At 44.8% G+C, this 27,411-nt stretch overlaps 2 protein-coding genes across 2 annotated transcripts in view; one reads left to right on the top strand and one right to left on the bottom strand.

The window, feature by feature from the left end:
- Window positions 1-6,044: 6,044 nt before the first annotated feature.
- Window positions 6,045-6,347, bottom strand: LOC140523493 (small nuclear ribonucleoprotein Sm D1-like). Its single transcript, XM_072638336.1, has one exon. It carries the CDS (start codon window positions 6,342-6,344, stop codon window positions 6,045-6,047), a length of 300 nt encoding a protein of 99 aa, XP_072494437.1. The 5' UTR covers window positions 6,345-6,347.
- Window positions 6,348-17,619: 11,272 nt separating this feature from the next.
- The window catches only part of LOC140525285 (G-protein coupled receptor 35-like), a 50,203-nt gene continuing 40,411 nt past the window's right edge, over window positions 17,620-27,411 (top strand). Inside the window, exon 1 of the mRNA XM_072640517.1 lies at window positions 17,620-21,050. The gene's annotated coding sequence lies outside the window, so the exon portion shown is untranslated. The remainder of the gene's footprint in view (window positions 21,051-27,411) is intronic.

The following is a 27,411-nucleotide window of genomic DNA, read 5'->3' as shown; positions in this document are numbered from 1 at the left end:
AGTTGAGTAACTTGCTCAGGGTCATACAGCTAGTAAGTACCTAAAGCTGAATTTGAAGTCGAGTCTTCTTGACTCCAGTCTCAGAGTTCTATCCACTAGGATGCCTAGCTGAGGGAGAAAGCTCCTCATTCATCTAGTCCAACCCATTTTACAGATGAAGTACTGCGGAATGACCTCCAGGCTCTGGAGTAGGAGGACAATGCCCCTGCCACTTTTTATTTGTATGACCATGTACAAGTGACTTACTCTCCCTTAGCTGTTTTCCTCATATGTAAAACAAAGGGGTTGATGAGGTTAATTTAAGCTCTAAACTCCAGGAACCCATTCTCTCAAGGACAATGGGGGACAATGATATGCTTGGAGTGGAGAGGGCAATTTGTAATATTGCCACCAGATGGCACTCCCAACTTAATCTAAATTTCCTGTCTGACATTGAGTGATGGGAAGGATCTCAGGTCTCTGGTTTTTACACCTTAACCCAGCTTGGCCAAGCTGTATATTTCTCTGTATAAGCAGAGGGGAAGCCAAGGTTAAGCAGCAACTTGCAAGGGAGTTTGCTGAAGTGAATAGTATTGGAACTGATGTCAGGAAAATCAGAATTCAAACCCCATTTCTTACTTGTGTGCCAATCACTTGGCCAAACCAGGAGGTCCAATCACTTAGCCAGCCTCACTTGCTACATCTGTAAATGACAGCACTTTCCTCATAGGGTTGTTGTATGGACCAGGTAAGAAAATACCTGGATAACGAATGCTATGCAAACCTTAAAGCTCCAGATTATTGTTAATATTATTGTCTCATCCTTGATGTTGTCAAAGGATATGTCCTGAAAATCCTCTCTAGAGAAATCAGAGAAGTAAAGAAACAGGAGAACTAGAGGCAGAGTCTGAGGACCTAGGTTTTACTATGCCCCAGATGAATTACATTCTCTGCTACCACATCTACAAAAGGAAGGGGGTGATCAGAAAAACCCTGGCAAGGCTTCATAGCAAACCATGACCTTATGATGTTAATAGTGTACATTTAGAGTTGAAAGGGACCTCAGAGTCCATCTAATAGTTTACAAATGAGGAAACTGAGGCACACAGGTATAATTGCGCTAAAATTTGAACCCAGGTCTTCTGAGTTCAGAGCCAGGGTCCTATCTACTATGCCATGCTGCCTGAGTCATGAGAGACCAACCTCATTTTCTTTTTCTGCCGGTTATTCAAATTGGAGATCGGAAGAATGGCCTGGTTACCTAGATTTTAGAAAAACATTGGGAAAAGTATCTCCTTCAATTATTGTGGCAAAGAAGGAGAACTGTAGAGTAATACAATGATTAGATTCAGCACTGTTTAAATGGCAGGACCCCAAGAGTAATCAGCAATGGTTTAAAGTCAGCTTAGCAGGAAGTCTCCAATGCCCCAGGGATCTGGCCTTGGTCCTGGGCTGTTTGAGTTCACACCATATGTAGGCAGGCTTTGGGTTCACTCTCCCAACTCCACTGTCCAATATGACTGGCTACCTTTCGCCTTCATAGCTCTAGAGGTGTTCCTGAAGGGGAGTAGGGTTTCTTTCAAATGTTATCAGCTCAAGCTCCAGAATGCTTGTGTGATTTCCCTCAGCAATCAATCACCAGTAATTAGCGCTGCAAAATCATCTAACCAATTAATATCATTTAGTGTTTACAAAGGGATAGGAAGGGTATAGCAGGGACCAAAGTATAAGAACATTCTTCCAAACCAGGGCATCTCAGTCCCTGGCAAGAGTGGACTCAAACTGAAATTGGTTGTGGCAAAGCATCTGTTTGCCCTACTAAATTCACTTCCAAACATGGCCTTGTTGATGGACAGTCATTCCTCCATTGCTTGCAGGACCTAGAATCTTGCGGGGCTGCCAGACTGACTCATTGCTTGTCTGGGTGCTATGGGTCATTCCTCAGGGTCAGGGTTGTGCTCCTGCCTCACCTGGCTCAGCTCGGGCAGCTAATATAGGAGCCTCTAGCATGGACACCAGGCATTTAACTTCTGGAGGCTCTTCCAATTGCCCGAAGCTCATAGTGTCATTGTCTTTTAATACTCTACCTTACAGAAAGAAAGAATAGATACAACAGGGATGGAAGAAACACAGGCACTGTAGGGCTTGGAAGCCACATGGCACCCAGGCAGAGGAGGGCTTCCCACCTGGACACTTGCAGCATTTCTTCTCCACTCAAACTAGAGGAGAGAGAGAGGAGGCCATTCGACTGGTTAGTGCCTTTGGTCTGTCCATTCAATAACCAATTAAAAGGCTTTTCTTCACCACTGAGTAAGCAGACTCCAGCTAGCTATAGTGTGAATAATAAATCTCATGAAGTGGGTGCATTATTTAAATTTGCCTGTTGCATATTTCTATTGGGCTGGAGCCAATGACCATTCTTTGTATAATAACTTTGAATAGTGTGAATTCAGAGACATGCAGCAATTTCATGGGTCTCACTCACACTCATAAGGACATATTGTGAAAGAGAGGGTCATAGTCTTCTCATCTCCATCACCTTCCAGAAACAAGCTCCCAGGCCGAGGCAGTCCCCTACTATGCATGTCAATCAGAACTGTCATTAGTTCCATGATGTCCTTAAGAACTAAGGGTAAACAACAACAAATCAGGAAGGAACTGGGGGCAGTTTACCCTGAAGAAGACTTGTCCTCATTTCATGTGGAAGAGGTATTGCACTCAGCCTGCTTGAACCTAGAAGAAAGAATTAATCAACAAGCATTCATTAAACACCTCCAATGTTCAAGGCATAAGCATGAGGGGAGGTAGGTGGATAGAGTACTGGGTCTGGAGTCAAAAAGATTCCTCTTTCTGAGTTCAAATCCATCTTCAGACACTTACTAGCTGAAGTGGGAAAAGTCACTGGGAAAGTCACTTCACCCTGTTTGCCTCAATTTCTTTCCTCATTTGTTACATTAGGTTGTTGTCCTTTGTTTTTGAAGAGGACCAAAATGACATCACCATGATAAAGTGAAGTTTCAGTGTGTCCAACTGTGGCTAATCAGACCAATACAAGCTTGGAATGCTCTACCACAGGTTGGGCACAGATAGTCCATATGAATTTTGGTGGTGGGTATTCCAAATTTGCACACCCTACATTTCCTTTGTGCTGTCTCAATTCTGCTTTGCTCATAGAGCACAGTACCCTTTCTGATGTGGGTATGCCATGTTGAGCGGTCCTGTGCCAGTGTCTCCCATGTTGCATAGTCAAATCCAAAATTCCTGAGAGAGACCTTGAGAGTGTTCTTGTATTGCTTCTTCTGAACACCATGTGATCGCCAGCCCCATGCAAATTCTCCCTAAAATAGTCTTTTTGGCAAACGCACATTTTGCATTCAAACAACATGGCCAGTGCATTGGAGTTGTGCTCTCTGAAGCGGAGTTTGAATGGTTGGCAGTTCAGCTCAAGCAAGGACTTCAATGTCTGGTACCTTACCCTGCCAGGTGATTCTCAGAATCTTCCTAAGACAGTTCAAATGGAAGCAATTCAGTTTCCTGGCATGGCACTGGTGACTGTCCATGTTTCACAGGCATACAACAATGAGGTCAACACAACAGCTCTGTAGACCTTCAGTTTGGTAGTCAATCTAATACCTATTCTCTCCTAAACTTTTCTTTTCTTTTCTTTTTGTATTGATTTATTTTTAGATTTCAACATTCATTTCCACAAAACTTTGAGTTCCAATTTTTCTCCCTATTTCTCTCCTCCCCCCTCCCCATAATACCCATCCGCATCTTCTCTCATTTCTTGTAGGGCAAGATAAATTTCTATACCCCATTACCTATGTTTCTAATTTCCCAGTTATATACAATAATAATTTTCAACATTTGTTTCTAATACTTTGAATTCCAACTTCTCTCCCTCCCTCCCTCCCCATCCCCACTGAGAAAGCAGGCAATTCAATACAGGCTATATATGTGTCGTTTTGCAGAAGACTTCCGTAATAGTCATGTTGTGTAATACTAACTATATTGTCCTCTATCCTACACTGTCCTGCCTTTTCTTTTTATTCTCTCATTTGACCTTGTCCCTTCCCAAAAGTGTTTAGTTCTAGTTACTCCCTTCTCCCATTTGCCCTCCCATCTATTATCCCTCTCACCCCATTTGTCCCCTCCTCCCCTACTTTCCTGTAGTGTAAGATAGATTTTCATACCAAATTTAGTGAGCATGTTATTCCCTCCTTAAGCCCTATGTGAAGAGAGTAAACTTCACATTTCCCCTCTTGCCTTCTCCCTTTTCTCCTCCCTTTCTCCTTGAACAAGATTTTTCTTATCACTTTTATGAGTTACAGCTTGCCCCATTCTATTTTTCTCTTTCTCCTTCCAGTATTTTTCTCCCTCACCCCTTAATTTTTATTTTATTTTTTTATGGATATCATCTCTTCTGATTCAACACAACCTGTGCTCTCTGTCTATGTATGTGTGTGTGTGTGTGTGTGTGTGTGTAAAATTCCTCCACCGACTCAAATCCTGAGAAAAGTCTCAAGAGTTACAAATATTATCTTTCCATGTAGGAATGTAAACAGTTCAGCTTTACAAAGTCCTTTATGATTTCTCTTTCCTGTTTCATTTTCATGCTTCTCTTGATTCTTGTGTTTGAAAGTCAAATTTTCTCTTCAGTTCTGATCTTTTCATCAAGAATGCTTGAAAGTTCTCTATATCATTGAATGACCATTTATTCCTTTGAAATATTATACTCAGTTTTTCTGGGTAGGTGATTCTTGGTTTTAATCCCAGTTCTTTTGACTTCCAGAATATCCTATTCCAAGCCCTTCAATCCCTTAATGTAGAAACTACCAGATCTTGTGTTATCCTGATTGTATTTCCACAGTACTTGAATTGTTTCTTTCTAGTTGCTTGCAATATTTTCTCCTTGACCTGGGAACTCTGAAATTTGGTCACAATATTCCTAGGAGTTTCTCTTTTTGGGTCTCTTTCAGGAGGTGATTGGTGGATTCTTTCAATATTTATTTTGCTGTCTGATTCTAGAATATCAGGGCAGTTTTCCTTGATAATTTCATGAAAGATAAGGTCTAGACTCTCTTTTTGATCATGGCTTTCAGGTAATTCCATAATTTTTAAATTGTCTCTCCTGGATCTATTTTCCAGGTCAGTTGTTTTTCCACTGAGATGTTTCACATTATCTTCTATTTTTTCATTCTTTTGGTTTTGTTTTCTAATTTCTTGGTTTATCTCATAGTCATTAGCTTCCCTGAACTCAATGCTCTCTTTTAAAGAACTATTTTGTTCAGTGAACCTTCTTTTCCATCTGGTTAATTCTGCTTTTTAAAGCTTCCTTTTCCTTATTGGCCTTTTGGACCTCTTTTTCCAGTTAGCCTCTTTTTTTTTGAGGATATATAAATGGATTTATAGCTTCAATTTGACAGAATGTAAAATTCTGTTGAGAACTTTTATTTTAAAATATTGGAGAAAACATAACAAATTTTGATTACAACAAAGGCAATTCTTAATTTAAAAGATGACTTTCACTTATAAAATACCAGTAGCTTGGAACTTCCCCTATAATACTATTCACTATAGAGTGAAATTCAAGAAAAAGAGAATTCATTTTGTACAATCCAAGGGTTTTTTAGTTTTAGATATATCAAATGTAACTCTTTATTTCACCTCTAGGTGGTCCCAAAGAAGATAAAACATTATAGTGGGGATTCAAAATCTTCCATATACATACATGAAATCATGTTTTTACGTTAGAAAAAAGTATGGTTAAGTCAGAATTTAAACTACATTTATGAACAACCTTATAGCTCAACTGTTTTACATTTGGAACTACTATATTAATACTAAGGAGTAGATCTACAATACTGAAATCTTAACTGATGACATATTCAATAGACAACTCTTTCCCACATTTGCATTTATTAAAAACTGACATCATAAACAAAACCTGTAAAAAAAAATATTCTGACTTTCGTGGAAATGTATAACAGTATTCATGGAAGAAGTTATCATCTGGGACCCCCTCTTCCTCTGCCACGACCATGTCCTTGTCCTCTACCCCGACCTCAGCCTCTTCCTGCAACAGCTTCCTTTTTCTTAGATTTCACCTTTGGTTCAACATCCACAAATAAAGTATCCAGAGGTAAGTTGTCTGGAAGGATGAAGTACCGAATGTTATTTCCTCGTATATTCAGTGTTTCCAATTGTACAGGCTCTCTGTTCTTCAGGGTCATTTTCACAGCTTTAAGATGTATATTCATACTGACATCCACACCTGCGATTGTTCCATGTACTTGTGCTCCATTCTTCAATTCAATGGTTACAGTTTCATGACTCAAGTTCATCAAAAATCTCACGAGCTTCATCCTTCACGGCACTGTCAACTTTTTGTCTTATAGGTTGCAAAATCATGACCCCAGGGTACTAACAGGGGCTGAGGGAATGAATGGCTGGAAGCCTAGCTTCTTTTTTAAAGGTGTTATTTTCCTCAGTATTTTTTTGGTTCTCCTTTAGCAGGCTGCTGACACACTTTCTAAGCTTTTCTATGACCCAAGCCCATTTTATATTCATTTTGGAGGTACTGGAGGCAGAGACCTTGACTTCCTCTGACAGTATGCCATGTTCTTCCTCATCAGAAAGGATGGAAAGAGACACCTGTTCACCAAGAAAGTAACCTTCTATGGTCTTATTTTTTTTCCTTTTTTGGGCATTTTCTCAGCCAGTTACTTGACTTCTGAATCCTTTGTCAAGAGGAGGGTCTTAGTGCCCCTCTTCTCTCCAGTACTGTGCTCAAAGTTGAGATTCAGATCAGCTGATTGACTCCCCCAGGGGCTTTGAGTGGAGACAGGACCTCCACTGAGGGTTGAGGTTCATATTAGCTCCTCAGTTCCATGAGATGCTTTAAGATGAGCTGCCTGGACAATGGACTCAGGTTGCTTCCACGTAGACGTGCACTACCAGCTGCTGCTGCTGCTGCTGTTGTCACTGCCTGGGGCCAGTGCTGTGGGAACCTGGTTCCCCTCTCCCAGCTGGGAAAACCCTCCCACACTGACCTTTGGAGTTTTCTTTGTCGCTTGTGGGTTGAGTGATCTGGGACCCTCCCTGCTGGGAATTCTGCCCTGGAGGTCTGTTCAGGTCCTGTTCCTCCCAATGCCACACTGCCAGGGCTGGGCTCCACTCTGCTCAACATCCTATGGGCTAGCCTTTGCTGTTGGCCTTCCAGGTTACCTTCTACTGGAAACCCCTTACACTCTGTTGTTCTGTGACTTCTGCTGCTCTAGAATTTGTTGAGAGTCATTTTTTACAGGTATTTTGTGGGCTGTGGGGGAAGCACTAGAGTATATGTGTCTTTCTACTCTACCATCTTGACTCCCTGAAACTTTTCTTCAGAATCTCCCAAATACTGAACTAGGTCTGGCAATGCGTGCATCAACCCCATTGTCAATGTGTACATCCCTGGAAAGTGCACTACCAAGGGAAGTGAACTTATCCACAGCATTCAAAACTTCTCCATTTGTTGTAACTGATGGTTCCATGTATGGATGGTGTGGTGGTGGCTGATGGAGCACCTGTGTTTTCTTGATGTTAATTATTAGGCCAAAATGAGCACAGGCAACAGAGAATTGATCCATTGTTGCATCTCAGCTTCAGAGGCTGCATTGAGTGCTCAATCATCTGCAAACAGAAAATCATGCACCAACACTCCCTCCACTTTGGTCCTGGCTTGTAGCCTTTTCAAATTGAAGAACTTGCCATCAGTACGGTAGTCGACCTTGATGTCGTGTTCATTCTTATTGAAAGCATTTGACAACATGGCTGAAAGCATCATGCTAAAAAGCACGGGAGCAAGCACACAGCCTTGTTTCACTCCATTGGTAACTGGGAAACATTGTCCATCATCCAGAACTCGGGCAAACATGCCATCATGAAATTGACATACAATATTGATGAACTTCTCCAGGCAACTAAATTTTGACATAATTTTCCACAAGCCCTCACAACTAACAGTGTCAAAGGCCTTGGTCAGATCTACAAATATTGTGTACAGACCTCTGTTCTGCTCCTGGCATTTCTCCTGGAGTTGTTGGATAGCAAACACCATATCGACTGTTTCTTGGCCCTTTCTGAAGCCATGCTGGCTCTCAGGTATATGACCATCTTCCAGGTGAAGCATCAGCCTATTAAGCAAGAATATTGCCAGCAATGACTAAGAGACAGACCCCCTTGTGATTGTTCCAGGACAATCTTTTCCCTTTACCCTTATAGAGATGAACAATGGAGGCATCCTTGAACTCCTGGATGATAACTTCCTCTTGCCATATAACCTGGAAAGTTTCAGTCAGCTTTTGTATCAACAATGGTCCCCCTACCTTGTAAATTTCAGCTGGAATAGATTCAGCACCAGGTGCTTTGCCACATGAAAGGAGCCTAATGACTTTCAAAACCTCTTCTTCAGTTGGAAGTTCAGCTAAGGAGGGATTGACTTCAACCTGAGGTAAGTGGTCAATGGCCTCAGCATTGATTGATGATGGTCTGTTGAGAACACTATGGAAGTGTTCAGCCCATCTCTCTAGGATCATGTTCTTATCACTAATCAATGTGGCTCCATCAGCACTGAGTATTGTGATGCACCATAGGTTTTTGATCCATAGATAGCTTTCAGGGAATCATAAAAGTGCTTTGGATTGTTACTATCAGCATAAAACTGAATTTCATCTACCTTCTTACTGAGCCAGGAATCTTGCATCTCTCTAAGTTGTGCTTCTACTTTGCTTTTGACTTAATTAAATGCTTGCTTCTTAGAAGTGAATGAACTATCCTGCTGGTATATCCTGTGGAGTTCTCATTTTTCATTTAGCAGTTTCTGAATTTTCCCATCATTTTCATCAAACCAGTCTTGGTGTTTGCTAGTGTTCTGACCCAGATGAGCAAATGCAGTTCTGTACACCAAATCTCTGAAAGCTGCCCACTCCTTTTCTGCTCCACTGTTGTCAACTGTGTGTTGGCTCAACTTTCCCTCCAAATTAGCAAAAAACTGTTCACACTGAGAGAAGTGCTCTAATTTGTTGACATTGATTCTTCTGGCTGTCATTTTGTCTTGGGGGTGGCACTTTTGATGAATATGAATATTTAGCTTGGAAAGGATAAGTCTGTGATCAGTCCAACACTCTGCACCACGCATTGCTTTTGTCACTCTCACATCTTTCCTGTCTCTTCTCCTTATAATCACACAGTCTATTAGATGCAATATTTGCTGCAAGGGTGCATTCATAAAGTTTTATTGAGTTTAGGTAAATGGAAAACAGTGTTGGTGATGAGAAGGTCAGGAGATGCACAAGTCTTCAGCAGCAAATGACCACTGCTGTTGTTGTTTCCAACTCCATTCCTCCCTAGGACTCCCTGCCAAGTCTGGTAGTCTGAGCCTACTCTAGCATTAAAGTCACCCAGAATTATGAGCCTGTCCTCTTTTGGCACATTAGGAACAACTAATTTATCAACAAGCATTTGTTAAACACCTACTATGTTCAAGGCATAAGCATGAGGGGAGCTAGGTGGATAGAGCACTTGGCCTGAAGACAAAAAGACTCCTCTTTCTCAGTTCAAATCCATCTTCAGACACTTATTAGCTATGTGACCCTGGGCAAGTCACTTCACCCTGTTTGCCTCAATTTTTTCCCTCATTTGTAAAATGAGGTAAAGAAGTAAGTGGCAAACCACTCTAGTATCTGTGCCAAGAAAATCTCAAATGGGGTCACAAAAAGTCAGACAAGACTGAAACATAACCAAACACATGTTCAAGTCACATGGCCAAACATTGAGGGTTTAAACATAGGCAAAACAAGTTCTTGGCCTCTAGGAACACACATTCTAAGAGTAATGAATGTCAGACACAAATGATTCCTGCCTTCAGAGAACTCCTAGTTTAATGGGGGAGACAGCTCTCCAACAAGTGTGTATGGACAAGATGGACACAGAGCAAGGGGCTAAGGTGAAGGAGGACTAGAAAAGGTCTCTTACAGAAGGTGGGACATCTGCTGAGATTTGAAGGATGCCAGGGAAGCTACGAGGTCAAGATGAGGAAGGAGAATGTTTTAGGCATAGGCATTGAAAATGCTCAGAGTCTGGAGATGGTGAATCTTGCTGGAGGAGCAACAAAGGGGCCAATGTCATTGGATCACAGAACGTTGTGGAGGAGTGCGAGGTGTAAGGAGTCTGGAAAGGGAGAAGGAAGGGGTCAGGGTGTAAATGGAATTGAAAACTAAACAGAAAATTTTGTATTTGAGTCTAGAGGTAGTAGAGGAGCCACTAGAGTTGACTGAATAGTGTGTGTGTGTGTGTGTGTGTGTGTGTGTGTGCATGTGTGCATGTGATGTGATCAAGCTTATGCTTTAGGGAGATCACTTTGATGGTTGAATGAAGGATGGACTGCCATAGGGATAGACTTGGGGCAGGCAGATCTATCAATATCTAGTGGAATAGTCCAGATGGGAAATGATGATGGCTCGAACAAGGTAGCAGTGTGTGAGGAAAGAAAGGGGTGTATGTGGGAAATGTAAAGGTGAAAATGTCAGAACTTAACCTCTGATGGACTACAGGGTGTGAGAGAGTATGAGGAGTCAAGGATGACCCCTTTTTTTGTGAGTCTGGGGGACTGGGAGGATGATAGAACCCTTGACAGTAATAGGGAAATTAATACAAGGACAAGGCTTTGGGGGAAAGATAACTAATTCTCTGTTGGACATGTTGTGTTTGAGACAGCCACATAGGACATCTGACTCAAGATGTCTAAAGGGCAGTTAGATATTTGAGGCTGGCGGTTAAGAAAGATTAGGGTTGGATAAGTAGATCTGAGAGTCTAAGATGATAACTGAAACCATAGGAGGTGAGGAGATCATCCAGCGATACAGTGGAGAGGGAGAAGAACAGAAGGTGCTAGGGGACACCCAAGGTGAGCAGTCACAGCCTGGATGAAGATCCAGCCAACAAGGCCCAGATGGAGTGGTTGGGCAGGTAGGAGGAGATCCAGGAGAGATGTGGCATGAAAGCCTAGGACAGAGTGTCTAAGGAGAACAGGTTGTGATCAACAGTGTCAAAGAGTGCAGAGAAATAAAGATGATACAGATCGAGAAAAAATCGTTAGCTTTGGTGATTGGGAGACCATTGAGGACTTTGGGGAGAGTGATGAGGTCAGAAGCCAGACTGTAGAGAGAGACCAGAAGAGAGCAGGAGGGAAGGCAGCAGCAGCCTTGATTGGAGATGGAGACAGTCTCATCTTTGGCATCTCTTTCCCTCGGTTTCCATCTCTTTCCTGCTCTGTTCCCACTCCTGCTGTATCTGGAAGTTCATCTTTGGCTGTCTTGGCCTCTACCTTCACTTGTCTTTCTATTGGTCTCTCAAGCTAGACTGTGGCTTTATTTTCGGCCTATGAATGGCAGGTCTGGGTGCTGGAGATCTGGCTCAAGGCCAACTCTGTGAGAGTGCCTTTCACCTGCTCTGAAATCTTTTCCTGTAAATGACTCTGTTGCTCTACTGGAAACCTAGGACAGGAGTTTGTTTACTCATTCTCTGTAGTAAAGGGCAGAGAAAGAGACAGAAAAAGAATCACGGTCCCTAAAGAGATCAGGAGAGGAAACTGAGAGGGCTCTCTGGGGTCAAGCTGGGAGGCAACCTGCAAATCAGCCCCTTCATGTCCCACAGGAGAAAACTTTGGCCCGCACAGCAGGTCATACGAGTAGGAATTTAGCTGGAATTTGAATCAGCTCCTGAGTCCAGATGTACCTTCCTTCTACTCAATGAATAAACATTTATTAAATACCTACTATGTGCCAGACATTGTACTAAGCACTGGAAATACAAGAGGCAAAAGATCTATTGGGATGCTCCCATTCCTACAAGAATCTTTTTTTCTGCTTCCCTAATGCCCAGAGACCCTTTGCTAAGTAAGTGTCATTCCATCGTGAAATGGTACTTGTAGGCCAGTGGTGTTAGGTGTTCAGTCTTGGCTTCATGTTTGTGGGGTCTTTTCTGGTAAACTTCCCCACTAGCTCAAGTCCCCACTCCAGCCTAATGCTGGGGGGCTCTGGAAATCGGGTCCTTGTTACTCACTCATTACTGTGACTGGCCCAAGGACATCTTCCTGAAGTCTAAGATACTAAGGACATCTTGGCAGCCTTGACCTAGGTGCTGGGGTGATTTCATGTGCATAAGTAGACGCCTCTGAGCTTCCTTCCAGCTCTGTTTATTATCCTCTCTAATTGAGGGTTTTATTTTGCAGCATCCTATTCAATACAAGGATTGCTGACAGGTACCTAAACAAACAACAGCTTAAAAACAACAAAAGAATTTAATTGGAACAGAAAAGGCTAAAAAATTAGAAACATTCTGAACATTCTAAATTCATTCAAAATTTTATTCTAAACATCTAGAATTGTTTTTAATCAGCAATTCTAAAAAAACTAGAAGCATTGACCCAATAGGTGCTTTTCCATTCTCTGCTTCTCCACCCTCATTTGGAGAGGAGTCCTCACTCACCCCTGAATCCCTGACTCCCTCCCTGCCCACATCCTAAACCCCCTCCCCTATACAGATTCCTGCCTGACAACTAGTTCTGGCTATCTACCTGGCCCTAAAGGACCCTAGGACTACACTGCTCTGGCAGTGCAGCCACATCTCCCTGTACTCATAACATCCCCTATGTTTATGCTCCAGTCTCCTAGGAAGTAAGGTCCTGCTTGGATGGTAATACTCACCATTGCCTAGCCACAAATTACCATTATTTTATGGATTTTGTATATTAGGTAGAAGTTACGCAGTTGAGGTTTTAACTCAATGAAAGGAAACTTTCTAACATTTAGAGTTGTGGACTGAGGACTGAGGAGCCTTAGGAGAAAGTGTGTTCTCCCTCACTGAGGGGTAAGTCTGACAGTCTCAGGAACTGCATTATTTCCCAGACCACTAATGTTGCCTCAGCCTAACCTATATAGCCATCATCCTAATCAATAATCCCAAGGAAGACAGGACCAGCCATCCTCACTAACTGCTGGCCAGCTGCCACCCACCAGGCATAGTGGCTAAGGCAGTAAAGCACCTTGAGGAAGAGACAGGAGGTGGCATGTTCCAGTGAAGACAAACTACAATATTATTTCAACTACCAGCTCCTCCTCAGTATCAGATGTAGATAGTTCCGGACCCAGGAACACTGGTGATACCCAGCACTGTGGTCTGGCATCCAGCCCAGTCCTTGAAGTCAACATTTGGGGAATTAGCCTTAGTGCACTTATTACCTAGTGAACTACTTCTGCAGGCATTAAACTTGACTGCCTCCATTCCTTTTCTTCAGCTGCCGCAAAATTCAGAAATGACTGCCACGTATATTCAAAGAAAACGACCATAGAAAGCCCAGAAGATAAGGTCTTGGCACTGGTTCACCATCAGAAATGGATGTATTTATCAACAAAAAGAAACTAAAGAAGACATCCCATTGACTTCGGTGCTGCATCCTAAGGACCATGGATGGGGCCTTTCTGACTGACTTACAACTGAGACTTTCCCCAAGCGTGGTCATCCCCTCTTAGGTGCTGAGATTCAGATACAAAGAAGGAGACTATCCCTCTCTCAGGGTGAGGCAACAAGGACATATATAAGTACAAGCAGAATAAATATGAAAAGAATAGTTACAGGTGAGTACAAAGGGGTTAGAGAAGCAGGGTCAAGAAAGACACCAGATGGAAGGTAATAGTCGAATTGTGTCTTGAAGGAAGAGATTTTCTTTTTGGGAGGAAATTGGGGTTAAGTAACTTAGCCAGGGTCACACAGCTAGTAAGGGTCTGAGGTCACATTGGAGCTCAGGTCTTCCTGACTGATACTTTATCCACTGAGACACCTAGCTGTCCCAGAAGGAAGAGACTTTCTGTGAGGTCAAGGTGGGAGAGAGTGCACTCTAGGCATGGCATCAGGGCAGGGTAGTGTCCTGTGTGAGGGGGCTGGACTGCCAAGGGGAGGAGAGGGAGGGAAGGTAGGCTGCCCCCAAACTGTGAAAAGCTTTAAAGTTAAGCAGAGGAATTTGTATTTGATCCTGGAGGCCATAGGGAACCACTGTGTTTATTTATTAAAATGGGTGGAATGACAGTCACAACTAGGAATTTTCAAAATGAGAGCACAAACCATGCCTGGAATTAGTGATATGAAATGAGGCCTGGAATTGTCTTCCTCTCCAGGACACTCAGGGTGGGGGGGGCAGAGGTGATGCCAGGGAGGCACTTACCTGGGAGGTAACCATGGTGGGCAAGATACAGTAAATTCTCAGAAATTAATACCCTAGGGTAAGTCCCTAGTTGTCCTGCCCTGGTTATAGCTCAGCAGAATGACACATACAGCATTGACTTCAGAGGATTCAACATCAGAAATGGACTTAAGGGACATGTCTCATCATCCAAAGGAGGGAACATGCTTTTTGAACCTTCGTGCATTGTCTCAATGTCAGTTGTCATTAATGATTGCCCCAATGGTCCTGATAAAGCTGGTAGGGGCCGGGAGGGCCAGAGATGGCTAACCAAAGCTTTGTGTCAGCAGCCAGCTTTGCTTTTGCTGCTCTGTCCCTGCCTGTATCACGAGGGCCTTTGACCTCAAAGATTTGCTCAGCTCAGTCAGGCTTTCTGCAGACTGACTTGGAGCAGTGAGAGGCAGTCCTCTTGCACACCTAATGTATATTCTGAGGCAACAATGAGCATGCTTTCCTTATCTTTGAGAAAAATCAGCTGTAATGTGGTCAATGTTTTACCAAGTAGGTAAAGCATCACTTTGCAGAGAACTGAAGGGGCTTGCAAGTTCCCAGTTTTTATTTAATTATCTCTTGGTAGAGTAGAACTGATCCATGTTTTTATGGGTCAAACCTGGGATTCCTTTGAGATGGGGAAATATCAATGAGGAAACTCACTCTGCTGATGCAGAGCCATGCCTCCTCTGCAAACCTGGAGTCTTAGTGAGCCACCTGGGGGCAGGAGGAAGGCAGAATCATGGAGCCAGTAGGTGTCAGAGGCCCATCTTCCTGACTCTCAGGCTGACACACCATCCAATGAACCATGCTACCATTGGAAATGCCACATGAAGAAATGTTGGCTCTCAAGGCTTACAAAGGGCATTAGAGGCACCATTTTGTATGAACCTCACAAGAATTCAGTGATATTGGTGCCCTCACTGACTGGTCTTCTTGACTCCAAAAGTTCAGAATGATTAAGTGGTCCACGTTCCATGGTGACACAGTGAGTGCCAAGTCAGTATTTGAACCCAGGTCTACTCCCCATGCCAGGTGTGTTCCTTTTTTTTCTTCCTAGAACTCTCCCTTGGAATAAAGCATGTTGAAGCAGACAAGCATGTTGGCTATTTGGGACAACGTATGACTCATTCTGCACCCAAGGTCCCCCGCCTCCTTGCCAAGAAAAGGGAGGTTTGCTTCACTCCTGTCCTCTGGAATCAGGATTCTAGAGTTAGAGCTGGAAGGTTCTTAAATGTCATCTAATCCAGTGACTCCATCTAATAATAGTCCATCACTAATAAATCCTGGGTAAGTACCTACTGTGTGCCAGGCACCATGCTGAGGATTGGGGACACAAATAAGAGTTCCTGCTTTCCAGGAGCTTGCACCCTGATGTGGGAAGGCTTGAGGCCAGGGGTGGAGGGAGGAATGGACCTGGCACTGAGGGCCCCCCAAAGCTAGGAATCACAGTCCTGGAGTGTATCGGGATGGCCACTGCAGGATTGGCTGGGCTTCTGCAAGGGCTAGGAGGGGCTGGTTCATTTGATATAACCCAGAAAGCCAAAAATAGCAGGCAAAAGAGATAATGCTGTAACCACATATAATGATTGGTAAGGCCACATGCACAAAGGGTGAATAAGTTGTTCTGATCCAATCAAAAAGGGAGTGTTGGAAATTGGCCACACCTTGAAGTGAAGCTACTGGGGCCCAGAAGGTTTGTGGGGTCCAAGCTCAGAGCAGTCTAGGGGAGTGTGACTCCTATGCCCATTTGCTCCAACCCTAACCCCTAGCTGATTTAGCCATAGATTCTAGCAGGTATCTGCCTCATCAGCAGGTGACACCCAATCTAGAAATCTGAGAAAAATTGAGTCACCATAGAGTAAACATAGATACACACTCTTTTAAAAAACACAGATATGGGGAGGAGCAGATCTTGGGAGCCCAGGGGGAGCTAGGACAGTTAATTAGTGTAATGGCTAGAACTTGGCACTTGTACAGTGCAGGAGTTGGCTGAGGTAGGCTCTAAGGACCTTTCTCAGTCCTGGATCTGTGATTGTCTCAACCTCTTTCTCAGCACCGAGGGTGGAAAGAGAGATGAGGGCAGCGTAGTCCTTTAATGTCCAGGCAATAGCCCAGAGAAGGTGACAGATACAATTGCATTGAACTAGCCTGGTGTCAGGCGGGGCTCCTGAAAATAACCCTTGGTTGAGGGGCCAGAGCAGCACTGGTCTCCCAGGGCCCCTAAGGGTGCTAGGACACGCCAGTAGATTGGGTTTGGCCTTTCTGGATAAACTCAAGACTGGCTGCCTATAAAACTGACCTGCTGATATGCTTCAGGATGGACTTTGACCGACAGAAAAGTCATGCTGGTTTTATTTTTTGCTTTCATTTCCTGTTCTTAGCACTTGTCTCTTCCTCCAGAGGGATCAGTTTTCTACCCCTTCTGAATTAATTTCCTCCTCTTTTGGCTTGTCTAGGCTCCCTCTCCATGCCTGGGTCAGCTTTGAGGAGAGAAATGTTTCTTGGGAGGAAGCATTTGAGTCTACTTGGTCTTCAGTGCCAAGGTGTTTGGGTGGCCCTGGCATCCAAAGTGTGCAGGCTGCTGAAATAATGACATGAGACCCACCTGATCCTCTGAGTCTAAGATAACAGGGCTCTGGAGCGTCGTGGAGCTGGTCTGTGTGAGCTGGATTTCAACCTTAAGCTCTATTGAAGGTAAAGGAGAGTGATCCTCTGGACAAAATGGCAGGATAACCTTGACCTTTGACGGGGAGGGGAAGAAGCTGCTGGAGGATCCCCTGGAGGATTAGAGGATTGAGACAGATGGGTGGACTGACTTTCTGCATTGGCCAGATCTCCATGGGACCGTAGATTTAGAGCTGAAAGGGGCCTTAATGGTCATAGCTATAATCATAGTTCTATAGCTAGAAAGTACTTTGGAAGTGATTTAGTTCAATCTCCTCATTTTTGCACATGGGGAAACTGAGACCCAAGAAAGGGGAAGCCAATCAATCCACTATGCACCGGACATGGTGCCGTGCACTGGGGATACAAATACTGTGGCGGAATTTCCCTGCCTGTAAGGAGCTGACATTTGTATGGGGGAGACAACAGGAGCACATCTGTCTACCCATTGTGGTTTCAAAACAAAGACAGTTTTGAGAGGAGAAAAGACTTTGTGCAGAAAGGAATCCTTGAGTTGAACCCTGAGGGGAAAGCCAGGCTTCTAGGATGCAGCTGGGAGGAGAGAGTCCTTAACAAGCCTGAGGATAGTCTCAAAGAAACAAGAGGACCCTTGGGAGGGTGGAAAGGTGGCTCATGGCTCCAGCGCAGAGTGCTGGGAGGGCAGGAGAGTGGAAGGAGGTTGGGGGAGGGGATGTCAGTGCAGGAAGGGCCTCTTTGCAAGAGATTTCAGTATTTTTATTTGGTATTGGAGACAAGAAGGAGTCACTGGAGTTGGTGGAACAAGGAGTGACAGAGTCAGATGTGGGCTTTAGGAAAATTCCTCTACCAGCTATGTGCAGGATGGATGGATGGAAAGATGGATGGGTAGATGGATAAAAGGAGGGACTTCCCCAAGTTCTGGCAGAGTCCAAGGAGCAAAGAAGCTCAGAATCCATCACACCCCTCTTAGGCCTTGGGAGCCAAGGCTCAGGAAGGGAGGTCCTGAGGCTCTGTAACCAGGACCTTCCGAAGCAGCTACTGAAGATGGAAGTCCAAGCCCTGCTTTCCTCTTCAACTTGGAAGAAAGGTCAGTGTCTAGATTAAATCAAATAGTCTGGAGTGTGATCTATGGTTTAGAGTGTGAATCTCTCACTTATCACTGGCTCCCAGAGACAGAGAGATCTGATGCTGTTTTATAAGAAACATGCAAATTTTGTCCTCAAAGTACCTACTTAAGTGCCCTCCCCGAGGGATGGAAGGGCTGGGCACCTGGAATCTGCAGCAGGTTTTTGGCTCTAGGTGGAGGGGAGGTGGCATAAAATTAACATGATAGCGTATATGTGTGTGCCTCTGAGTATGTGTGAGTGTGTGTGTGTGTGAGAGAGTGAATGTGTGTGAATCTAAATGTGAACTATGTGGGTGTATTGGGTAAGGATAGGTGAGTGTGTGTAAAGGTGTATGTGTGAATGTGTGCAAGTGTGTGTTTGAGTATATGTGAGTCTGTGAGTGTATATATATATATATATATATATATGCATGAATTGTGAATGTGTGTGAGTGGGTGTGAAAGTGTGGATCTCTGTAAATATGTGTGTATATGAATATGTGAAAGTGTGTGAGTGGCTATGTCTGTGTATATGTGAGTATGTGAGTGTGAATGTGTGTGATTGGGTATGTGTACAAGTGTATGTGAATGAGTGTGTGTGAGTGAGTGAGTGAGTGTGTGTGTATGTGAATGTTTGTACTAGTTGGGCAGTAAAAAGGCACCAAGCAGCTTTGTTTGTGTTGGAAAGAACATTTAGCAGTCACCCAAGACCTGGGTTCAAATCTTACCTCAAACACTAGCTGTGTGATCATGAAGAGATCTTAGCTAACTTGAAAATCAGTTTCTTCATCTGAAGAATGAGGAGAATGATGGCACATACACCTCCCTGAAATGGCACAAGGTCTGGAAAGTACCTTGGGATGTCAGGGATGTCATCATCATGAGAGACAACAGGATGAGCCCAATCAGAATCAGGATGACTTGGACTACTGTGTACTGGCTGTGTGACCCTGGCCAAGTCACTTGCACTCTGAGCAACTGCGGAAGACTACACACTGGAGAGAAATGCATTGAGGGAAGGAGCTCTTCACCAGGCTCTCACTCCATCCACGGAGTCCCAGGTCCACTCTCTTTCTTTATCACAGGGATGGCACTTCCTTCTGGAATTTCACTGTCTTCACATATGAGGAGGAGACTGTTTTGATCTTTTCATTGCCAGATGTGATAGTCTTTTGTCCACCTTTCTGCCAAATTGAACAGTCCTGGTGGTCTGTGAACCATAGTTTGCTTCTGGTTGCTTTCTCTTCTCCGGGCTGTTCTCAGGCTTCTTTGTGGGTTCATCACCCACGTCACATTCCCTCTGATGTTCTCCAAAATTTGGTTCTGGTTTCTTTTTTCTTCTCTCTCTGTGTTCTTTCTGGTGGCCTCATCAGCTTCCAGGAATACAACTATCATTTCATTGCAAATCTGCTTTCAGCTCAATGTACACGGTGCCACTCTCTATCCAGGCTTCAGTGCGACCTTATTGGACATTTCCAAGTGGATGTCCCAGAGTCATCTCCAACTCAGTAAAGCCCAAGCTGAATCCATTCTCTTTCCCCTACCCCGTCCCCTTTCCGTCTTTCCGTAGAAGGTGCCACCATCCTTCCAGCCTCCCAGATTCATAACCTTCCCATTATCCTCCCCTCCCTTGTGTCCCTCCCCTCCTATATACAGCCAATTGCCAAATCTTGTAAAAATAGAACAAAATTGGGCTGAAGTGGGATGGGGTTTGGATCGGCTGACATCTGTGGTCTCTATAACCCTCTGTATACTAAAGGCAGCAAGAATGGGGATAAGTGCGGGGAGAAGGGGAGTGAAGGAGAAGCCTGTGAGTTAGGTGCTGAAAATTCTGAGAAAAGAGATGGCCTGGGGCCAGGTAGATGCTTTCAGTTAAGAGCTAGACACTACTCCAGACTGGAGTGAACCTCAGAGGGTGAAAGGCTGGTCACAGAGGGAAATATTTGGAAGCAGAAGGGAGAGGCGATAGTACTTGGGGGTGGGCAGGAGAGTGCTTATATCAAGTGCCAGAGGGGATGGCCAGGATAGCTAGGGTTCCAGGATAGCAAGAAGATAGAAGGCTTATGAGAAGAAGACTATTAGTATGTTGACAATTTGTTAATGTGGGAGCTGGGAGGGTCCAGGGGGCATCTTGGAACGAGAGGGCAGAGTAGGCAGCAGCCAGGTTGCTCCTAAGAGGATTCCTGTCTCTCCAAGATTTGCTGATTCTGCTTTTTTTTTTTTTTTTTTTTACCAGTCATCATTTCCCCTGCTCCCAAATAGGGGCTTCAGGAACACTCTGAGACTGAGTCCCCCTGGGGCAGGAGAGTGGCTATCCACAGTGAGGCTTTAGATGGTGTTGGATTGGAGGCAGCAAGACTTCACAGCTGACATTTTCTGAGAGCAGAAAGCAGTTGAAGAACTAAGTGCTGTTAGTACCCAGGGAGGTGTCCCACCCAATTGCCCGCTGTCTCCCTCTCCCCCAAAAGAGAGGTTTGGGAGGGTAAAAGATCATAGGAGCTAAAGGTTATCTTGGTTTAACTGAGGCCCAGAGAGGGCAAGGGGTCTGCCCAAGATCACACAGCTAGCCTGTGTTGGAGCTGGCCTGCAGGACTCCCAACTTCAGTCAGATGCTCCCCTTTCTGATGGTGGCAAATCTGGGACAACAGGAATCCCCAGATGATGTGATATACATCCTCTTTGCCAGCGGGGCATTTCCCTCAGTTTGACCACAGTCTTAGATCTTTCTGAGAAAAGGGAAGAAGGGCCTTCGAGGGTCAAAAAGAAACATTCCCCTCCCCCCAAGGGGGGTGGGAATTGAGAAAGAGCCTTGCCCAGCTGTGGTACAAAGCCCCCAAGAAGCTCCGCCCAGCCCTGGGAGCTGATACTGAGCCAGAGAGGAAGGAACTCAGAACTGAGAGACTGAGAAAGTAGAAGAAGACAGAGAAGAGCACCCAGCCTTGAGCACAGCTGATCTGGGCGAGGGGAGAGGAACAGAGTAAGAGAATCAATCATCTGTCCCCTTGTGGATTCACCAGCACCCCTGGCTCACTACAGGTGATCATACAGGTGAGTATCCGGTTGACCCTTAGGAACTCTAGGGGGCACCAGTAATTTGGGGTGGGGGAGCAAGGGGTGAACCCCCAAAGAGTAAGTGCAAAAATGTGTGCAAGGGGGCCCTATGGGTGTGTAGCACTAATAACAGTTATTTAGTGAAAATAGGAATAGTTCCTGGGTTGAAGGATTTGGGAGGGGGAGTATATAAATCCAAGAATATCATAAATTCTGGGAGAGGGGCTTTGAAATGGAGAAGAGGTGCACTGCTGTGACTTCTTTAAGGAAAAAGAGAGCACTCTTTGAGCTTGTCAGTAGAGGCAACAAAGGTGGCTAGGGCTAAGAGACTTGGAGTCAGGAAGACCTGAGTTCAAATTTTTCCTTAGATATTAGGCTATGTGACTCTGGGCAAGTCACTCAACTGCCTTCAGTCTCAGTTTCCTCCTGTGTAAAATGGGGACAGTAACAGCACCTACCTCTCAGAGCTGTTGTGAGCATCATATAAAATCCTCAAGGTGAAGTGCTATCTACATGGTAGCCTTGACTGAAAATTCCATATGACCTCGGTTTAATGGGAAAGCCAGAGAATGAGCTAAATTGACATTTTTTAGTAACTCAGATTTCACTCACCAACCTTAGTGAAAATCTCCCCAGATATAGGGGAGATATTTTCTTTCCTTAGTCCCCAAGACAGTCAGGCAGTTGGTATCTGGAGTCTGAAATCCTGGGTTTGAATCCTGCCTCACTTTCTTCCTCTGTGAATTCTTCTAGTCTTAGATCTGGGATCCTGTGACTAGGCTGTCACTCTGGACCCTGGTGCTCTTAGGGCGACAGTGTGCACAGTATAGTGGAAAGAATGCTACTTTGGGAGTCACGGGTCCGGGTTTAAATTCTGGCCTTGATTCTCATCACAGCATCTATTAAAAAAAGGGGGTTAGACCAGTTAGGATCCCTTTCAAGTCTAGATGTCTGGTCTTATGACGTACTAAAGTCATCACTAAAGGAGTGCAGAAGGGAGAAGGGACATCAGGTCATACCCATGACTTACTGTAACTGTCTTGGAGAATGAGCCCTATTTATGTGAGAAGCACACTGTGTCCTGCTGGATCTCCCCAAGAGCCCTATGACTGAGACAGCTTTGGGTGCTGGTCAGTGGAGACCTGAGTTCCAATCCCACTGTAGACATTTATGAGCTCCAGAGTTGAGTTTTCACAAGTCACTTAAATTCTCTGAACTTCAGGTTCCTCATCTGTACAGTGAAGATAGTGCCATTTGTACTATCTACTTAGTCCCCATTTGTTGGTTTAGAAGCAAGGGTGTGTGTGCATGCTGGGAGAGCTTAAATTCTCAGGGTGAGCACTTACAGACCGGATATCAGCAAACACTCCAAATCAGGGCTTGATTGACTGTTCTGTGCATTGTCTAGACTTAAGGAAGTGATAAAGAAAATTTTATTAATGTAGATTAAATTGGAAAGTATGTCTTGGGTACACTTTTTCCCCCCTAGACAGCCAGTTGTTAAACATTTGCCAACACACTCAGTTTAGAAGTTAACTGAGCATTTATGAAGGGCCGATTTTGTACCTGGTGCTTTTGGGGGTTCTGGGGAAATGACCTCAGAAGTGAGGCATGGCCTGCTCTCAAGGAGCTCACATATGACAGTGTTTTGTTCTCAAACAAACTGTGGGACCTTGGGCAAGTCACTTCACCCTGTTTACCTCAGTTTTCTCATCTGTAAAATGAGTTGGAGAAAGAAAAGACAAACCACTCTGGTATCTTTTGACAAAGAAACCCCAAATGGGGTCACAAAGAGTCAGACAACTAAAAAAATGCTTGAACAACAAGCCTGTGAATTAAGCAGGACAGGTGTTATTATTCCCACTTTAGGGAAGGGGAAGCTGAGTCTTACAAAATACTGCACTGAGTGGCCTGCCCTGAGCAGACTCCAAGCTCTTTCTATTTGTATTGAGTAGGGATGCACCGGAGTTCAAGTCTCGTCTGACTCCTCTTGTGTGCATGCGGTAGGTAGTCTGTGTGGCCAGGCACCCCTCCCAACTGAGCAGGCTGATCTGTATGAGTGGGAGGGATTACTCAGCATCAGTCCCCTACACAAATGAAAACCCGGAGAGGGGGGAAAATGGGGTTTAGAATTACGAGGCCGGCTGTGTTTGTTTTCCTTTAAACATCCTCTTCTTTTTAAATAATGTTTTACGGGTGTAATTCCTTATATCTTCGTCACTTCCCAACATAGAAATGCTGCCAAGAAAAACCAAACTGGCACAGGGGCCCTGGTGAACAGCTCACAGATGCCTCATTTCACTCCCACAGACCCCCACCTCTCTGTTGAGAGGCAAGAGGCTCGAGCATCTTTACTCACTCACCGTCTCCCATGAAAATATCTCTTCTTTCTCCAGGCAAGCAAAGCCCAGTCTTCTGGTTCCCAGCCCTGGCCAGGTCACTGCTACAAAGAGGCAGTCTCTCCTCTCCTCTGGGACTCAGTTGCCTCCTCTGTAAGCTAAAGAAATTGAACTAAGGGGCTGCTAAAACACCTTCCAGCTTCAACATTTGAAGTTTCTAGGTTAGATGTTTAATTATGCCATAATACTTATTACTGTATGCTTAACAATCCCACTCCCAAGTGCTGTGAGGGAAATGGATCTCTTCTTTCTCATAGTCAGTGGAGAGACTGAGTGTTGAATTTGGAGTCAGGGTCCTGGAGTTGAATCCCACGCCATTTGTTGACTACATGTGTGACCTTGGCCTTCATCTTAACCTCCACAGGACTCAGTTTCCACATCTGTATAATGAGGCAGTTGGACTAGAGGGTCTCCCAGGTATGAGTCAATGGCTCTGGAATCCTTTGATCTTCCAGAAAGCTTACGGCCTGGGAGGGTGAGGGGGGAGGAGGAGGCAGGTGGAAAATGAGGTTGCTAGGTGGCGTCATGGTGCAGAGAATGGAGCCAGAAAGACGAGTTCAAATCCAACTTCAGACACTTACTAGCTATAAGACTGAGCAAGTCACTTAACCTTTATTTACATCAGTTTCCTCATCTGCAAAAATGGTGGTAATAATATAACCTACATCCCAGGCTTGTGGTGAGGAGCAAATGAGATAACTATTAATCATTTTACCAACCTCCAGTAGCCAGGTAATAATTGGGATAATAAGCCTAGAGGAAGGATCAAGCACATTTCTGGAAGGTTCTCCATAACTGCCCCCAGGAGCTCAGAGGAGGGCAGGGTGACTGCGGACTGGCAGAGATGGCTGGGCCTGAAGCTGGGCAGCCTTTAAGCAAGTGCTAGGAGAAAGAGTGGAAGGGAGTAAGGAGAGGCAGCTTGGGCACTTCTGTGGCGCTTCCTGCCAATTGGAGTATGTTGGAGTTGGAATTGGCTCTTGCCTCTCACCTCTTACTTCTCCCTCTGGCTCCTTATGCCAGTTCTGGGAGCACCGTCCATCCTTCAGAGAGGCCACTGGCCCCCTGGAGACTGTCCAGAAGAGGGAGACTGGGCCATATAAGGATTGACTGCAGGACACGGGCTGTTTACTCTGGAGAAAGGCAGGCTTAGTGTGGACATGCAAGCTGAGTTTTCATGGAGAAGAGGGAGGGAAAAGAACTAGAAGCAGTGAGGGCTGGAGAGGCAGGCAGACTTGGGATCAAGTTTCCTGACACAGCACTGGCCCCAAGGGGAATGGGTAGCCCAGGGAGGTAGTGAGCTCCCCATCCTTAGAGGTCTTTGAGGGAATTCTTCTTCAGTTGCAGGTTAGACTTAAAGCCTTCAAGGCCTCTCCCTAAGATGCTTAGACCATCTAGTCTGATCCCTTCATTTTACAGTGAAGGAAATTGAGGCCAGGAATGTCACCTGCAGGCAAGACTTGAACCCAGTGCTATTTGCTCTCTCACACCCACATCTCATCAAGAGTAAGCCCTGTGAGCCTGACTGGGTGACCTTTGCATGGTGACTGGTCCTCTCTCCCACCTTGGCCCTCTCTCCTCTGCCCAGTCCTCACCACCTCTGCTCTAGCAGGCACTGGAAAGACCTGGCTTTGTGGCATGTCCTACTAGAATGTAAGTTCCCTGATAGAAGGGACTTGTTTTGCTTTTTATTTTTATTTCTTGGGCTTTCATACTTAATAGATGTTTGCTAACTGACTTATTGATTGTAAAGATTGAGATCCACTTTGGCAAAGTGAGTAGAGAGTTGGTCTTGGAGTTAGGAAGATCTGGGTCTAAGTCCTACCTCTAATAGCTGCTTATCTTCTGAAGGCCCCAAACAACTCTGAGGTGATAAATTACAGTCCAGGTATCTTTATGCGTGGAGGGATTTTCCTCACTGAGAGTTCTCTATGCCAGCAAGATCACAGGTCTGGCTCAAAACAAAACGTGCTTAGACCTGGGGATACAAAAATGAAAACCCAAAGGTCTCTGACCTCAAGTAGCTTCCGTTCTCTTAGTGGTGGGGGATGAGGATGAAGTGGGCCCAGCTGGGCTTATTAGAGGTAGGTGATGATGGCCTCCGTGGAGAGATCTGTATGGAGCAGACGATGTCTGAACTAAGCTTTGAGGAAAGTGGCTGGAGACCTTTGTGGGGCTTGGAGTCTGGCCCTGCTCTTGATCCCCCTTTTCTGTATTTGCTCTTTCTCCTTGCCTTGTCCCAGGCCTGGGGGATGGGAGAGGGAAGGGAGGGAGCCCTCATTCTGGCCCAAGGTCTTCCACTCAAGGACAAAATTTCTGATGCACAGGAAATGATAACGGTCTGAACACACTGTTCCCCTTCCCCCAAAGGAATAAATGGCCATTAGAGTAGTAGATGGAAATCCAGGAGGCCTGAGTTCAAATCCTGGCCCTGCCATATGCTCTGTGCCCTTGGGTACCACCCAGTGCCTTAACTTCTCATTGCCCAGGTCATTTTCTAACATTCTAAGAGGCAGAGAAGCCCATTGGAGTCAAGCTCTTCCCTGGGGGACCTCTATCTGCTGCTTAAATCAATGTGCCCTCTCCCAAAGGCCAAAGAAATAAACAAAGAATGAAACTGGTTGATCAGAGGAATGTCCTAGATGTGGTTTATCTCTATTTTGGAAAAAACATTTGATCAAATATTTCATGCTATTCTTGTGGAAAAGATGGAGGAAAGTAGGCTGTCCAAAGTACCAGTAGATGGATTTGAAAGTGGCTAAATGTCTGGACTCAACCTTCAGTCACAGCAGTTTGATGCTAGCTGGGCATCCAGTTTTGTGGCTGGATTTGACATTTATACCAGTGCCTTAGGTAGAGGTGTGGTTGGATGGTCTGTCCATGTCTGACACCCAGCTGGAAGGGACAGCTGCCACATCCAACAACAGAGTTGGGTCCAAAAAGATCCCTGGGGGCTGCCTAGAGCAGTAGGCTGAATCTGAGAAGATGAAATTTAATAGGTCCAAATATAAAGGTAAAAACCTCAATTTTGAAAAACATCCATTTCACAAAGACATATCATAGGAAGCATGGTTACCTAATAGTTTGTCTGAGAAAGATCTTGGGGGTTTCAAGGGACTTTTAGCTTAATATGAATCAGCAGTGATGCAACAGCCAGGAACTCAAGGTAATAGTGGGCTGTAGTAAGGAAGGCTGAGTTTCCTGGAAAGAGGAAGGGATAGTCCCATTGACCTTTGCCCAGGCTGGCATATCTGCAGTGTTGTGGTTAGTTCTGGGTACCACAGAAGGAAGGATGTCAAGAAGCCAGAAAGTATCCAGGGGAGAGCAGCTAGGACAATGAAAGGCTTTGAGTCTGTGCCATAGGAGGACTGGTTAGGCTTTCAAAGAACTTGGGATGAATAGCCCAGAGAGGAGAAAACTATGGGCAGGGAGGAAAGAGGGCTGTCCTCCAGTACAAAAAAGGGATGAGAGCTGTTCTACCTGGTCCCAGAAAGCAGAACCAAGAGGACTGGGGGCAAATGGCAGAATCCAGTTTAGGGTGAATGGTCTAACAATTGGAGCTGTCCAGCAGCAGCAGTGCTGCCTCCAAATAATGGTCTCCATTCTTTTACTCCTCCTTGTTGGGCGTGTGGTAGGCTGGGATTTCTGCCTTATATGGATCGGAATAGATACCCCTGGGCTCCATTCCAACTCTCAAATTTTGTGATTTGAGAATTCTATTCCCTCTGACTCTGAGATTTCATAATTCTCTGACCTCTCTGCTGACCTCCAATCTTGCATCTCCATCTGCCTTTCATATATCTTAAACTCAATATGTCCAAAACAAAATTCATTGGTTTTTCCACTAAATTCTCCCCTGTTCCTACCTTCTCTATTACCATAGGAGGCAACAACATCCTTCCTATCTCCCAGACTAACAACATAGATTCCTCATGCCTTCTCATCCCCCCACACCCAATATG

Source organism: Notamacropus eugenii, chromosome 2 (genome assembly GCF_028372415.1).
Source record: "Notamacropus eugenii isolate mMacEug1 chromosome 2, mMacEug1.pri_v2, whole genome shotgun sequence".
NCBI classification, from domain to species: Eukaryota; Metazoa; Chordata; class Mammalia; order Diprotodontia; family Macropodidae; genus Notamacropus; species Notamacropus eugenii.
The sequence above is the reverse complement of the archived record's forward strand: the minus strand, read 5'-3'. Positions and strand labels throughout refer to the sequence as shown.